This window comes from Coturnix japonica, chromosome 8 (assembly GCF_001577835.2).
Source record: "Coturnix japonica isolate 7356 chromosome 8, Coturnix japonica 2.1, whole genome shotgun sequence".
Taxonomy (NCBI): domain Eukaryota; kingdom Metazoa; phylum Chordata; class Aves; order Galliformes; family Phasianidae; genus Coturnix; species Coturnix japonica.
Genome location: NC_029523.1, coordinates 16,711,826 through 16,726,073, shown reverse-complemented (window position 1 = coordinate 16,726,073; position 14,248 = coordinate 16,711,826). Strand labels below are relative to the sequence as shown.

The 14,248-nt window shown below is 38.7% G+C and overlaps 2 protein-coding genes across 9 annotated transcripts in view; one reads left to right on the top strand and one right to left on the bottom strand.

The window, feature by feature from the left end:
- Positions 1-5,296, bottom strand: part of USP33 (ubiquitin specific peptidase 33) — a 28,561-nt gene extending 23,265 nt beyond the window's left edge. For 3 of the 7 annotated variants that reach the window (XM_015869965.2, XM_015869966.2, XM_015869967.2), the window contains exons 1-3: positions 5,137-5,294; positions 4,013-4,066; positions 2,014-2,076 (exon numbers count right to left, since the gene is read on the bottom strand). In XM_015869965.2, the coding sequence (XP_015725451.1) occupies positions 2,014-2,076; positions 4,013-4,066; positions 5,137-5,223 (204 nt within the window). In that variant the 5' untranslated portion in view covers positions 5,224-5,294. Of the gene's footprint in view, positions 1-2,013; positions 2,077-2,897; positions 2,916-3,013; positions 3,062-4,012; positions 4,067-5,136 lie in introns of all 7 variants that reach the window. The other 4 variants (XM_015869963.2, XM_015869964.2, XR_001556843.2 and 1 more) reach the window with 3 other exon arrangements.
- Positions 5,297-9,449: 4,153 nt separating this feature from the next.
- Positions 9,450-14,248, top strand: part of MIGA1 (mitoguardin 1) — a 32,955-nt gene continuing 28,156 nt past the window's right edge. For both annotated transcript variants that reach the window (XM_015870002.2, XM_015870001.2), the window contains exons 1-5: positions 9,450-9,868; positions 10,447-10,617; positions 11,706-11,883; positions 12,279-12,415; positions 13,724-13,850. In XM_015870002.2, coding sequence (XP_015725488.1) covers positions 10,519-10,617; positions 11,706-11,883; positions 12,279-12,415; positions 13,724-13,850 — 541 coding nt within the window. In that variant the 5' untranslated portion in view covers positions 9,450-9,868; positions 10,447-10,518. The remainder of the gene's footprint in view (positions 9,869-10,446; positions 10,618-11,705; positions 11,884-12,278; positions 12,416-13,723; positions 13,851-14,248) is intronic.

The following is a 14,248-nucleotide window of genomic DNA, read 5'->3' as shown; positions in this document are numbered from 1 at the left end:
AAAGGAAAAAAATGGTTTATCGTATTTCAGTTTGTGTTCATATCTTTGTGGGTCTGATCTTTAGTCCATTTATTGTAACAGTTGCTCTTATCAAATTCTAGACCCAATTCTAGACTCAATTAATTCTCTATATAACATTATGGACACACAAATTTTTGATGGACAATATCTCCACTGTTGTAACTTCCACCTTTCATTCATGAATTTCTTTTCCTACTGTAAGATCACACACATAACTGCTATTAAACTCCAAAGATTTCCACCATCCTTCGCTGTATGTGGCAGCACTGACCAGCTTTAGATAAGAAATTTTCTACCATTAAGGAAAACAATACCACAGCTGCAAGGATGTCTGATTTCCAAGTACCCTCGCTTAATATGGCCGTGTAAAATAGCGTTTTGTAACATTAGATGTGGACTATAGCTTCATTAAATAGCCCTCTAACTGCACTGTGACTTCTTTATAACACTTTAAATGAGGGCTTTAGAACTAGGATTCACTTAAAAAACTTGTTAAAGAGGTACACTTGTATACAGATTTACATCAATCCCACACTGATGTCCATAGACATGCAGTCGACACTGCATCAGAGGAAAAAAAAAAGACAGGAGTGGGGGTGAAATGCAATCAAAACATACTTTTAGGAGCAAGCATCCTATTTGTTCATTAATAATCATCACTTGGTTGTTTGTTTTCTTCCTCAGTATTATTAAAAACCAAAAATTTCACAGTGTGCAGCCCTCAATTTATTTTCTATGACAGATGAACTGCAAATTGGCAGCAAAAATTTAATCAGAAAGCCAGTGAGTAGGATGTTAATAAAGCAACCTCTGTTCCTAGTATATTCATAGAATGGCATAGGTTGGAGGGGACCGTAAAGATCATCTAGTTCCGGCCTTGCCATGGGTAAGATTGCCAGCCACTAGATGAGGCTGCCCAGAATCCCATCCAACCTAGGTCTCCCCAGAGCCTTCTCCAAGCTAAACAAGCCAAAATCCTTCAGTCTTTCTTCATAGGAAAGCTGCTGCAGCCCTTTGATCATCTCCAGGGCTCTCCTCCTGTGCTGGGTGCCCCAGGCCCAGACACAGTACTCCAGATGGGGCCTCACAAGGGCAGAGCAGAGGGGGACAAACACCTCTCACCTTGCTGGCCACCCCTCTGTTGATGCAGCTCAGGGTACAGCTGGCCTTCTGGACTGCAGGAGCACACTGCTGGCTCATGTCCAGCTTTTTATCTATCAGGATTCTCAAATGCTCCTCATATTTGTTAAGAAAAAGTGACATAGCTTATTTGTTCCATTTTGGCAAAGGTTCCAGTCACACATGTATGTGCACGGAAGAAAACGCGAGTTTAAGATCCAAACAGATGCACTCAAGCTGGTCAGCCCAGCCAGAACTCAGCACGTTGTCAAACACAGCACACACACACCACTGCTCTACCAACCTGGATCTAAAATCAAAATCTAGCAGGAGGACGTGTCCAGCTTGATTTACAGGGTTTTTATCTGAAGCCACTACAACAGGGACCATAATGCAGAAACAAAGCACCAGTTTCATGAATTAAGAATCACTAGTTTTAACATTCTTTATTCTGTATCTTCATCAACACAACTTCCCTCCTCTCGTTCATCAGGCAACCACAATCCCATGAAGGCAGATGAAAGCATAGCATAAAACTTGAGGTACTCAAGAAGCCTCTTGTCTATAGATCTTGAAAATTATCACTGCTTATTTGGGTGGTTTTTTTTTGGTGTTTATTTTACTGTTCCTTTCAATTTTCACCACAGTCTTTATAGAAGCTCTGGGGTCAGAATTACATAAATAATTACACAGCTGCAGAAAGATTTTATTCACACATCCCTAAGCTAATGAAACATGATCCTGTAAGTGAAAGAAAAGCAAAAATAAGGGATTATGCCAATATATGTTATCAACTTCATTAAACAGGGTAAGAAAGTTCCGTAATTCTACTTCAGTGCTTCAAGCTACTGAGTTACTAACAAATGCACTTACCTGGGAATGGATGGTACTGTGATCAACATGGGACTCGCCACAGCCAACATACGTACATCTGTTCTGTTGAACAAGATATGAAGAAGTACACAGAATTAAAAAGTGGCATCAAACAGGTTTACAGAATAGGAGCACACAGCCAGTCCACTTCAAATGCACTAATATTTCAAACTTTCAGGTTCCTACAGAAACCAAGAGACATGCACGCTAAGTGTTAAAATAAATATTACCTAAAGCTAAGCCAGAATGCTGCAAGATTTAACTCAACTCCTTAACCTGGTGGAGAGCATAAAACATTTAGTATTTCTAAAACGTACATATTTTTTGCCATTTTGATATTTTAGTTCAGATTAAAGTCAAAGTACATTTTTACTATTCATTATTTGACAGAGACTGTAACAGAAAATATTAAGTTAGCTCAGTGTCCAAAACACTGAATCACAACAGACTAGAAGCAGGACATATGTACATAAAAATGCCTTTATATCCTTATATACAAGGCCTATTCTTCATAGAATTATCTCACTGTTCATTGATTATTTACCTTGAAATAAAGGTTTCTGGCATTATGTGGTTAGGCGCTCACTACATTTTACTTAAAAGATCTAAAGCAGTTTTTGATTTTAATTATTGAGTTTAGCTGTGCTAATTTCAAAACATATTTGGCTGAGTTGAATATGAAATCTCGCAGTTGTCAATCTTCATTAATTCCTCATTTGCATGAGTCAAGACAATCCTTTATGAGGGTACGGCATGTTATCTGTATAGTGCTCTAAGCATGTTAATTTATGCAATCAAACTGCAGCTGGACACAGTCAAATTTCTGCATTAAATTATCACAGGTGATGGTTAGGTTACAGATAGTTAACATGCTGGGATCTCACCATGTGCTGGCTGCTTTTCTATGCACAAAAGGTGAAGACAAGATGTTAATTCATCCAAGAGGAGATGTATCACAGCATGAAACTTTAAATGTACTACTGTAATCAGAAAACTTAACTGGAACTGTTGGTATGAAATTAAGTTTTTCAATAAGAGTCCAAGAGCTCTAAGTGAGAAATAAAAAACAAGCTTTAAGCTTCACAGCATTTCCCCACCTGCCAGATTCATGCATCCCTCAACACCTCTTCCTATTTGTCTTCCTATTGCCAAGAGGATTTTTATATGCAATTAAACTTCAAATCATTTAAGAAAAAGACATTAAATGTGGCTGTTTTTCCCCCTCCTTTCTATCTTCTATTGACGGAACAAAATCTGATCTCTTCACCATTACAATACATTTAAAAGGTAAATAATGATGTATATTTTTAAAAGCATTCATACATGCACCTATAGGTTTCCATCTCAGCCTAGAAGTCTTCCTAACAGGACTTAAACAGAGGCTGTCAAGAAATGAAGCCAAGCCTTTACAGTAAAATATCAAACTCAGGAAACAGCTCTAGGCTTTAAGAGCTCAGAAGACATTTTAAAAACTAAAGCAGCTTCACAATCTCCTGTCGGTATGGATAAGAAGCAGAGAGAAAGAAGAACAAGGTAACAACATACTTTAGATATAACTATACATAGCTTAAATACAGTACAGAAATTCAGCTAAGTCTGAAGAATGCTTCTACATGTTTAAAAAAAGGGTGAGAGTGTTACTTATTTTTAAGAATCAAAATTCAGAGTATCTGTTTTGATAGCTGTAGGAAGCCAGCATATACTGCCAGCTATTAGTATTAAAAATCGTAAGAGAAGGTTAGAAAAAGTAGCTTAATTTATTCAGGTACAATATATTATCTTAGGGTCTACAGACATAATGGAAAGAGTTACTTTTTAATTTTTAAACCTATTAAACAAGAAGAATCCTTAATATGCTGGCTTCTTATAAAAAACCTCATTTCAAACACAATAAGTTACAAGAAAAAGAACTTCAATAAAGCTGTTCCTTCCAACAACATAAACACTACCAACCTTTAGCTGTAGTCTTCTAGAAAAAGATTACAATTGAGCTACTTACCTCCAAGCATGCCCAAAGGTTGGGTCCTCTAACTTTACAGTCCTGACAGGTGCCCTGTTCAGTTAAAAACACAAGCAAAGAACGATTTTTAGTTACGGTCATCAGTAAACCACAACCTCAAGATGAACTGAGAAAAATACTGCAAGACCAACTATTAACTGTGTTTCAACCATCAGGTAATTCTTAAGGTGGAACAAAAAATAACATTTGACAACTTTTGTTTCTCTTAACCCAATTTTAATCTCTGTGTACCTAGTAAAATCTTACAGCTCTGAGATTTCATCTGAAGAAATATTCCTCTAAATAAAACATAAATACATTTCATGTCACATTATCATCAAAATCAGCCAGTCTTGCTCATCGATTTAAAACCCAGAGAAATGAAAATGGAACTTATAACACCTGCACATTCCTATTTCCATACATTCAACACTCCCTCCAAAGGTTTCCAAAGAAAATATGACACTGGAGAAAAGCTATTCCCCTCAGCAGCAAACAACTGCTCCCCTTCTACAACCGTGGACAGAAAAGGTTTAACTTTTCATCACTTCCCCATTATTAAAATGAGTTACAAAGTCTTTTGATCTCTTTATTAATACTAGCTAGAAACCAAGAGTTCAGACAGGTTTTCAACCTGTGGCTCCTTTATCAGAAAGTAAACTGTGATCCAACAAAAACCAAAGTATATATTCCTCCATTTCACTCAAAACATCAGTAATACTACCTACAGTAGTACCTACTCTATAGCTACACTTCCACATTCTAAGTAACTAATTGCCACAACAGAATCACCTGAAGAAGTTCTGCTTATCTCTTTTAAGTGATATATCCATTAAAGCAATATCGCTTGCTTTTAAAAACACTGATGGGAAATATTACTTTTAAATATCAAGTATGAAAAAGGGCTTTCAGCCTTAAAGTCCATTATTTGTACCATATTTAGTTTAAACATTATTACAGCAGTGCAAAAAAGATTTTACTGCATATTTAGTTGCTTGTTGGGTTTTTTTTTTTGGTTTTTTTTTTTGCATTTAATGCCCAGTAATACAAGATGAACTGTGCAACTTATTCATAAGGATGCTTAACTGAGATAGGAAGGAAGGAAGGAATGTGCTACAACTCACATGAGACTTCTGTATCAATTCTTCTTTTGTTATCTCTCCAGCTGACTCCAGGTGTGGACAATTGCTGCTGAGCGATGACATTTTCATATGCTTTCTTTTGCAAGATCCAGACCCTGGGATTTCCACGACCAAGAATGCACTTTTCAACAGGAGCGAGAATAAGCAAAACCCAATTCCTTACAGTGTGCAGCAATAGTAGAAATCTAATATACAATCTTTACAAGAATATGCATTTAAAAAATGTTAAAATAAATAACTTATCAAAACTGCGGGAATCAGCAGTCCAAACTAAATACAACTGAGTTGTAAAAAATGCAAAACACTATTTTTCTGAGTTTTAGGGTATAAACCTAAATGAGTGGAGCAAAGTCAGTCTGGCTGAACTACTCATCTTCCTGCCTTCAACCATGGCACTCAAAAGGCAAAAAATGAAAGTGACAGCTTTCAGGCCTACCCAGGGCTGTATGTTTGGAAAGTGTTATTACACAATACTGCTCAAGTGTGCTGAAGCCACATGACCTACTTGTCAAGGCAGAAGGAAACTTTATCTTGCTTTTATTTATTTACACAGACACATTCTAGATAGCAGATACACGATATATCAAAAGCAAGCTGAAACTTGTAACTCACATGTAGTACCAACTGCCCAGCAAACTTCCCTCTTGCTTGAGTTCTTCCTGTCCATCCAACAACCCTGATGCAGACACACAAACTTATCAGAAACAAGCAATGCTCAATACATTCACTTTTCCATCATTATTTCAATTTTAAAAACTGAACATGGCTACATTATGTTCACATAAGTACTCAGTGAACTCTCACTCCCATTTTGCCACTTGAACAATTGCTATTGATGCCCTGATCTCTTAAGCCCAAGAAGTCTTACATTTTCATTGCCCAATTATCCATCCAATCTTGCTCTCCTTTACCAAGGCATGCAGGAAAACTTCCAACCTAACTCAGCAATGCACTTTATTCTGTCTGCAACCTTATGCTTTGATCTCCACTTCTCATTTGCTCTGGCAGCTCTAGACCTGTTTCTTCACCTGCATGACCAATCACTGCTTTTAGTGCTACGTAATCCCAAGGCTCTGGCAGCAGAGATTGGGAACAAAACTCTGCTAAGCATCGCATACATACTTCCTAGTAAACTTCCAGCTTTTTACCTTTTACTTGGTCTTCATTTCTACTCTCCCATAATAAGACATTTGTCACTTCAGCTTCCTCTGATTACTGAAGACAGCTTTTTTGTGTTCTTAGCGTACTATATGAATGCTTTATGTACCGTGATTATATATTATACCTATAAAAATAATGTAAGGCATATGAAGATATATATGTCATATATATATATATATATATATGAGTGTATATTTTAATATATATGTGTACATATATTCAACATCTTTCAATCTTTTTGCACATCACAGCTTTATGATAAAATACCTGAGATCACAAGGCTAGAAAGACAACAGTAAATAATTTGGGATTTTAGACCAAATAAAGTCTAAATTCTTTTCCCTGATTAATGGAAGAACCTTTAAAGGACACTGTTATTGAATATAAGTTGCAGATGAAAACATATTTTCTCAGCTTGTGTCCATTTGCAGTATTGCTGAAAGACTTCAAATACAAAACTAACAGTTTTTCAGGCAAAAAACTCATTGACTTTGTCATACTGGAAATTCTGGTTTGAACTGTAAAGTTCCTTTCTGGAAAGGAAACAGAAAGATTTATGCACATTTCGTCTTGTACGTTTCACAATGTCTACACAAGTGTTAAAAATGGATGAGTGAGTTTCAAATAAAGTCTTATCTTAAAAGACGTCACGGTGAATTAAAGCTGATTTAACACAAATGCCTTAGAAGGCTTGGTATAATAGCTTACTAAAACCTTGGCTTCATTACTTTACAGAAGTATATTTCTGAATGAAATATTCCAACCAATACAGAGCAATGAATGATGAACTTCATCTCATACTACCAGGTATCTATTCAATTGCTCACTATCAGAACTGCAAAACCAACATAAATAAAAAAATCATGTAAACCATCACAAAAGCATGAACAATATTTTAAATATTATCAACAATTTATTCGTTATTCAGCATAATTCCATGGCATTGTAAGACTTGTGTGCTGACTAGCAGGGAAGGCCTGTCATATACGCATAGAAAAAACATTAAACACTAAGAGTTCAAGTAACCTTGAAAGCTTACCACAGAATTTCTTAAGAAACAATAGATTGTAATTTTTATTTATATATAATATTTATTTATAATTATATATAATATTGTAATTACTTGTTTGTAATTTTTTAATTGAAGCTAGAAATCAGTGTTTCCATTCATCTAATCACAGTAGTTAACACTGTAACAATGTTGAAATAAACAAATATTTCCATTCAGCTGATGTCCCCAGAGCCTTTTAATCAGATCATTATACAGGGCTGCTCCCACACACCTGAATACTCGCCCTACGAACTATATAAATAAACTAATTTGAGAAATCAAAAGATAATTGTAAAAAACCTAATCTTACATAAATCCCAGCCGAATAAATCGTACATTTTGTAAACAAAACAGAACTCAATTGTGGAATGTTGGGGGAAAACAGAACAAAAGGATTATTCTGAAGACAACAGCTGCCTCAAGCAGTAATTGTATCTTCATTATAGGCTTTAATTACTGTGAGGATTCATCTCTGAATAACAGTGTATTTAGCCAGTTAGCACTAAGCTCAGGGCTCTCCATCTACACTTGGGGTTATTTCACTACTGACACACTGGAACAGTCATGTTTATTTTCTCTTTCAATACTAATAAGCAAGAAGAGTGGTACAGGGACGCGATTCTGTATCTGGGTGTTTAATTACATAAACAGTAAAGAGCTCTGTAGCTTTCAGTAATTAACTGCTACACAACCAACATCACCATCCCCTGCAAACTGCACACGCCCTTTGCCTCAGATGTATGTAATCAGATGTTAAAGATGCACATTTTTTTAATCAACATTCTAAATAATTCTGCGACAACCTATTACTTTGCAACAACAATGCGTGCAACACAAAACAAAACATCTTCTTTTTTATTAATCTTGAAAAGGTTTGGTAATAAAACAAATCTAATCAAAAGGACCAAAGGAAGATCGCTCCTTAGTTTCACATCCTACTTTCTATTCTGTTATCCAGTCCATGGTTTTGATACCTTGTCCCTGGATCCAGGCAACAAGAGTTACTCACCTTACCAAGTCACTTTCATTATATGTTTTGCCTTGTATTGTTTCATACAATCATTAAGGTTGGAAAAGTTCTCTAAGACCATCCTGTAAGACTGTAATCTACCACCAATACTGTCCATTAAATCGTGTCCCTATGTGCCACATCCCCACGTATCTGGAACACCTCCAGGGATGGTGACCCCACCACCTCACCGGGCAGCTGTGCCACTGTATCACTGCTCTTTCTGAGAAGAATTGTTTTGTAATACACAACCAATACGAGATCTGAAACGTAAGGAAGGAAAATGTGTGTCTACACCCACACACTTGCACTATCATGCATATGGCTATGGCCTACAACTTAACCAAGAAACTTAACCAAGAAACTATATATACACACACACACACACACACACACACACACATATATGCATATATATATATATAGATAGATAGATATAGATATATTAACATCGTTCTCCTTTTTTACATGATTCTTAGAATCCTGATTAACATGATTCTACAGTATCACCTATGACAGTTTAAAAAATTCCTTTTTTCTCTGGGAAGCGTATCTTTAGAATTAAGCTTGAAAGCAGGCGAGCTAACCACAGAGTACAAGCATTACACCGAAAATTAAGTCATAACTGATTAACTGAGTACTGGAGCGCTAAATCGTCGAAAGGACATTAAAAAAAGCTCACAGAATCACAGAATGAGCCGGGTTGGAAGGGACCCCAAGGATCATGTAGTTCCAACCCCCCTGCCTGGCAGGGCCACCAAACATACACCTTTACTAGATCAGGTTGCCCAGCTCAAACTGGGAGTTAACCCGCTTATAAGGTTACACAATACTTACGCTATGTTGCCTTCTAAAACCTACAGCCTGCCCATCCCCTTCTCTCCCCACACACTGCCCAGCAGACAGACCCGGAGCACCGAACCCGCGGGGAAGGCCCAGCCCGTCCTGTGTGTACGGTCACAGCGATGGCTGGGGCCAGGCTGCTTCACACTCCCAAGTCCGGACGCAGCCACCGCCCGCTCCCCCGCTTCCTATCCCCCTTGGGGCGCACAGACCACCCCCGTTCCTCCTCTTACCGATCCTACAGCCGAGCCGCGGCCACTCCGCTAAGGACGCGCCTCAGGCTCCATGGATATCGCTTCCACACCCCGCAGGCCGCGGCGCAGAAGGTGACCGCACAGCGCCGCACCGGGCCGGCACAGCGCCCCCTGCACAGGCGGACCAGCGCCCACCGGACAAAGATGGCGGCGGGAGCGCTGCCCCGCACAAAGATGGCGGCCGCAGGCTCTCGCCCCGCCCGGCCGCCTGCAGGGGAAGCTGCCCTGCCAAAAGATGGCCGGCGCGGGATCCGAGCGGGGCGGGCTGTCCTGACGTGTAGAGGCCGCCTCACGACCGACCTCGGCCGCTCCGCCCGGAAGCAGATCGTTGCCGTCTCCTAGCAGCGGCGGGAGCGGGGAGGGAGCCGCCCGCGGGGCTCGTGGCTGCAGCTACAGGTAACCGAGGGCGGCACCCGCCGGGTCGCTTTGCAGCGGGGCTCGGCTCGTAGCCCGGCTTTGGGGCAGGAGGGAGCTCTCGCTGTCACCCTGCGCTGGGGCTGCGGTTGGAGGTTTGCGCTGCGTTGGGCATCGGGGAAGGGTGGTGCTCCTCACCGAGTGAGGTTACGTCAGGCTGTGGTATTTATTCCTTGTCGAGTGTGTGTAGAAACGATGCATCTCTCAGCGAGAGCCTTCCTGTCTGCCCACGAACTCTTTGAGCTGGTGGATACGGTCCTGCTGACAGTAGCGATCGTAGAGCTGGCTTGTGTATAATTTGGAGGATATAAGCAATGAGCTTTTAGGTAATAAAGCAGACAGCCCTCTGCAGGTCCCTGCTCACACACACAGCCCTTTGCAGAGAGCAGTTACAATGGGCTGGAGCTGAGCTAGCAGTGCACTGTTTTTTTCACTAAGCACTAATCCCTATGCACGAGCATCTCTGACAAGTTATGGACCTGTTATCTGGGGGCAGCAAGCCTGTAAAAGAAAGTTGTCCTGGGCTTGCATTGCATAATTCTTCATCCTTCGTTTGACAGTATTTAGAGGACATCTGCAGCTGATGTTTTCAACGTGATTCAACTTAATGAATTGATGGGAGAGAAGGAGCCATGTCAGAGGAGGCTGTTACTGAAGCACGCTTTTCTCTGAAGACAGTGGCTTTACGGGCATTTCACCTTCCTGTGTCCTGGTATCACTCTCTCACACAGGTAATGTGCACATTATCTGAGTTTTGTGATACATGGTTAAAGTTTAATTGTAATATTGTACTCACTTTTTTTGATATTAATATGAGCTAAAATTGTGAGGAGCATCTTGGCCTTAGTAGCTAGAATAACGATTTCTTTTATCCTTTCCTGCTGATGGTGTATCATTGTATATCAGATGGCTTTTTCTGCTATGTTTGTCCATCTTCATTTTGTACAATCAAAATACCTGAACTGTCCTTTTCTGTAGAAGTTTTAGGTAGTTAAAACTAAACATAGCAGTTGGTTAAATTTGGGGAAGCACTATGGAGTGCAAAGCAGATCAGCAGTACCACACTGCAAGTTCATCTATATGATAATTCTTTAACAGAAGTAAAAAAAAAAAAAGTGTACTTCTCACTACTGAGTTACTTCTGCTTGATTAAATAAGTGACAAATTACTAAAACAAGGCAGTGATTCTTATGAAATATAGAACCAGATCCTTTTGTTGTTATTATTTTTTGCTGTTTGTGTTATTAACTACAGGATTTGCTTTCATAAATAGACTTTATATGATGTATTTCATTGATACTGTGCTGTATAAATAGCAGCGTGGTTAGCAGTCCCTCATATTTGGGTAAAGACCGCATTTATTCTGACCTTTGTTTTCAAGTTGGAAGGCTGTGAGAGTTGTGAAGCTGATGCTCCTTGTATGCAGGGAATAGTAAGATGTGTCCCTGGAGCATCCTCATGACACAGGCAGGGGGAAGGTGCTGTCATTACATTGTAGAGATCCAGAGAGAAGAGATGCTAGTTGCCTGTAACCATGTTTGATAAGCAACAGAGCGAAAAACATCAGAATTACTTGAAAATATTAACCTCAGAGAATAAGTATGTTGAAGAGTAAGCCACATGGATGTCCCACTAATCCCTTTGGCTCTCACCTGGCCATCACAAAATTTGAGAAGTAATTTGTCAATAATAGTTTCTCAGGGTATGTGAGAACAGAATCTCTTAGTTACCCAGGCTGAGCACACCAAAGGAGTCAAAGGGGAAAGGCAAGAGTTAAGAAGCATGGGATTCTAATGAAGTCATATTCTTTAATTTTCAGATAAAACTTTCCCCTGGTTTAAAGAAGCTGTTCACAGTCACAGCAGTGAGTGCAATATCTGTCATTTTTCTGGCTCATCATTTCAAAAGAAAACGTGGAAGGAAAAACAAGCAAGCATCACAATGGGAGCCAGGTCATCTACTATTAGAATGTACCAAAGCAGCTGCATCAGAAAAAGGTACACGAAGAAACCTCAAAGTCTTTTTGTCTTGGGGGGAAGAAAGGGATGTGAAGGGGTAGGTGTATGTAACAGTATATGAAGCAATTTTCCTTTAACATTGAGAAGGTTTGAACTGTTTGAAGTAGAAACTTAAAAACAGAATTATTGTTTTATAAGTTAGTCTTCTTGATGTTAATGTTTCAACTGTAAATTTGAAACAATATATATATATTGTCAATAGGATACTAACAATTGGATTTGCAGTTCTCATGGATGTACATCCATGTACATGATTGTTTGCTTCTGAATTGGATTTTATTGAAAAGCTCAGAAACAATTCCTTGCTAGTTCTTGCTAACATAAGATTTGCTAGTTTTAAAGCTTCTACAAACTGAAGATGTTGTATCTAATAGGTTCAAGTTGTTCCAGTAGCCGACAAAACTTGACTCTTTCCCTGAGTTCCGCCAAGGAAAAAGGATCACAGTCATGTATCTATGCAAATGGAGGGCTTTTCAGTAAATACTCTGGTTCAGTTCAGAGCCTGGTCTCCGTAAGTAAAAGCGTTTTAAGGCATTTCAGTGTCTGTTGACCTGCATTGGGTGCACATGTAATGGTTTCACTGAGCTGAAATAACTTTCCTGAATAAGGTGTGTTTACCACCTCTGAAAGCTGGAGGGTCTGACTGAGCAGATGACCTCCTTGTGGAAGAAGCTACGATACCTTCTACATTGTGAAAATAGCTTTTCATAGATGTTTATATAACTGTAAAGCAAATGGAACGGCCCACTGATTCTGTCCCTCTGACCTTTCCTGTCTTGCATTTAACAACTTCATAAGAATCCAGTTCCGTGAGATGGAATGAGCCAAAGCTATGCTACTCAGTGCAGCCAAAAGCAGGATTCCCCTTGTATCCTGCACTCAGTTATACATTCCTATGTGTATGTGTATATAAATAAAGGTAATATAAATATACATACACAGCTTCAATGCATTTTAGACCTTTTAGTGAGTCAAGTGAGTTCACTGACTTAGCAGTAAATCACTTGTAATAAATCAAGATTGAACGCTTTCTTGTTAGGTTAGTGATCTGGATTCAATCTCCAAACATTAGAATTCACACATGAGTACCAGAAAAACCTGAACAGAGAGAGGTAGTGAGACCTTCTCAGCCACATCAGCTCCTCCTAGACTTCTAGTCTGGAACAACAGGTCTTGAGGATGCTCAAAAACTTCCGAAGTTGTATAACTCACTGGCACAAATGCCATCAGAAGAATAGTTTAGTATATTTCAAAGATGACAGAAAGAGAAGAAAAGTAAGAACCACTGAACCCTTAGTCAGTATACTAAAATAAATGAAGGTTCCTTGTGCTCCTCAGCTACATTGTAGATGCTATGGTTTGGAGTCTTCAGACTGCAGATTATCTTTGTTTCAGTGATCAACAGCTCTAATTGGAAACTGTTTACAGAGCAAGAAGTTTAATACAGTATATCTTCAGTGGTGTTCCTAGAAAGTAGGTTTACATCAGTCTAGACAGCTTTTTATTTTTGAGACTTTCCTACTTTTTAATAATCTATGGTCAGATTTACTGGGAGAACAACATTGTAGATCAGTGATTACTTTCATATTTCAGAAAAGGAGCAACACAGACTTCCAAAACATTGCTGTTAATAGTAGGGTGTGTTTTAAAAAAAGGAACAATTCTAATTGGCCTGATAATAACTACACTTCCCTAAAATCTTTTAAGAGGTGATCTGTAGGTAAGACTTTAACCATAACATACTCCAGTAGGAATGTAATCTTAAGGATACTCTGTATAACACTTCTAAATCTTGTTTTTAAATTGTATTTATTTCTAGGTTCAGAGTGCCACCTCTTGTCACAGTTGTGCGTGTGCCAATTCTAATTCCTGGGATAAAGCAGATGAAGAGGATATTAAGCTTGTTAATATTCCAGTGACTACGCCTGAAAATTTATATTTGATGGGTAAGTTATTATAAGAATATGCAGCATCTACCAGCAATAAAAGTAGATAATTGTTTTTATGACAAAGTGGCACGTGCACAATATTATTAAAAGTATTTTTTCCCCAGTGTCCTGTGGGCAACTAAGAACATATCCATAAAGTTATGAAAACCTACTTAATCTAGTGTTAGGTTTTGAAAACATAGAATTTTGACTCCTATGTTTGTAGTAGTAAGCTCTAGGTTTTCTTTTTAAAAAGTAAATAGGAAAAAAATACTACTGTCCTTTTTGATTTAACCATATTGTGAGCTTCTTCATCTAAAAAAGACAGACAGCTGTTTTAAAAAACTTGTATTTCTGCTGCAATCATGCATGTTATCTGTATACTTTCCTTTGACACTAAAATATGAAACATACCA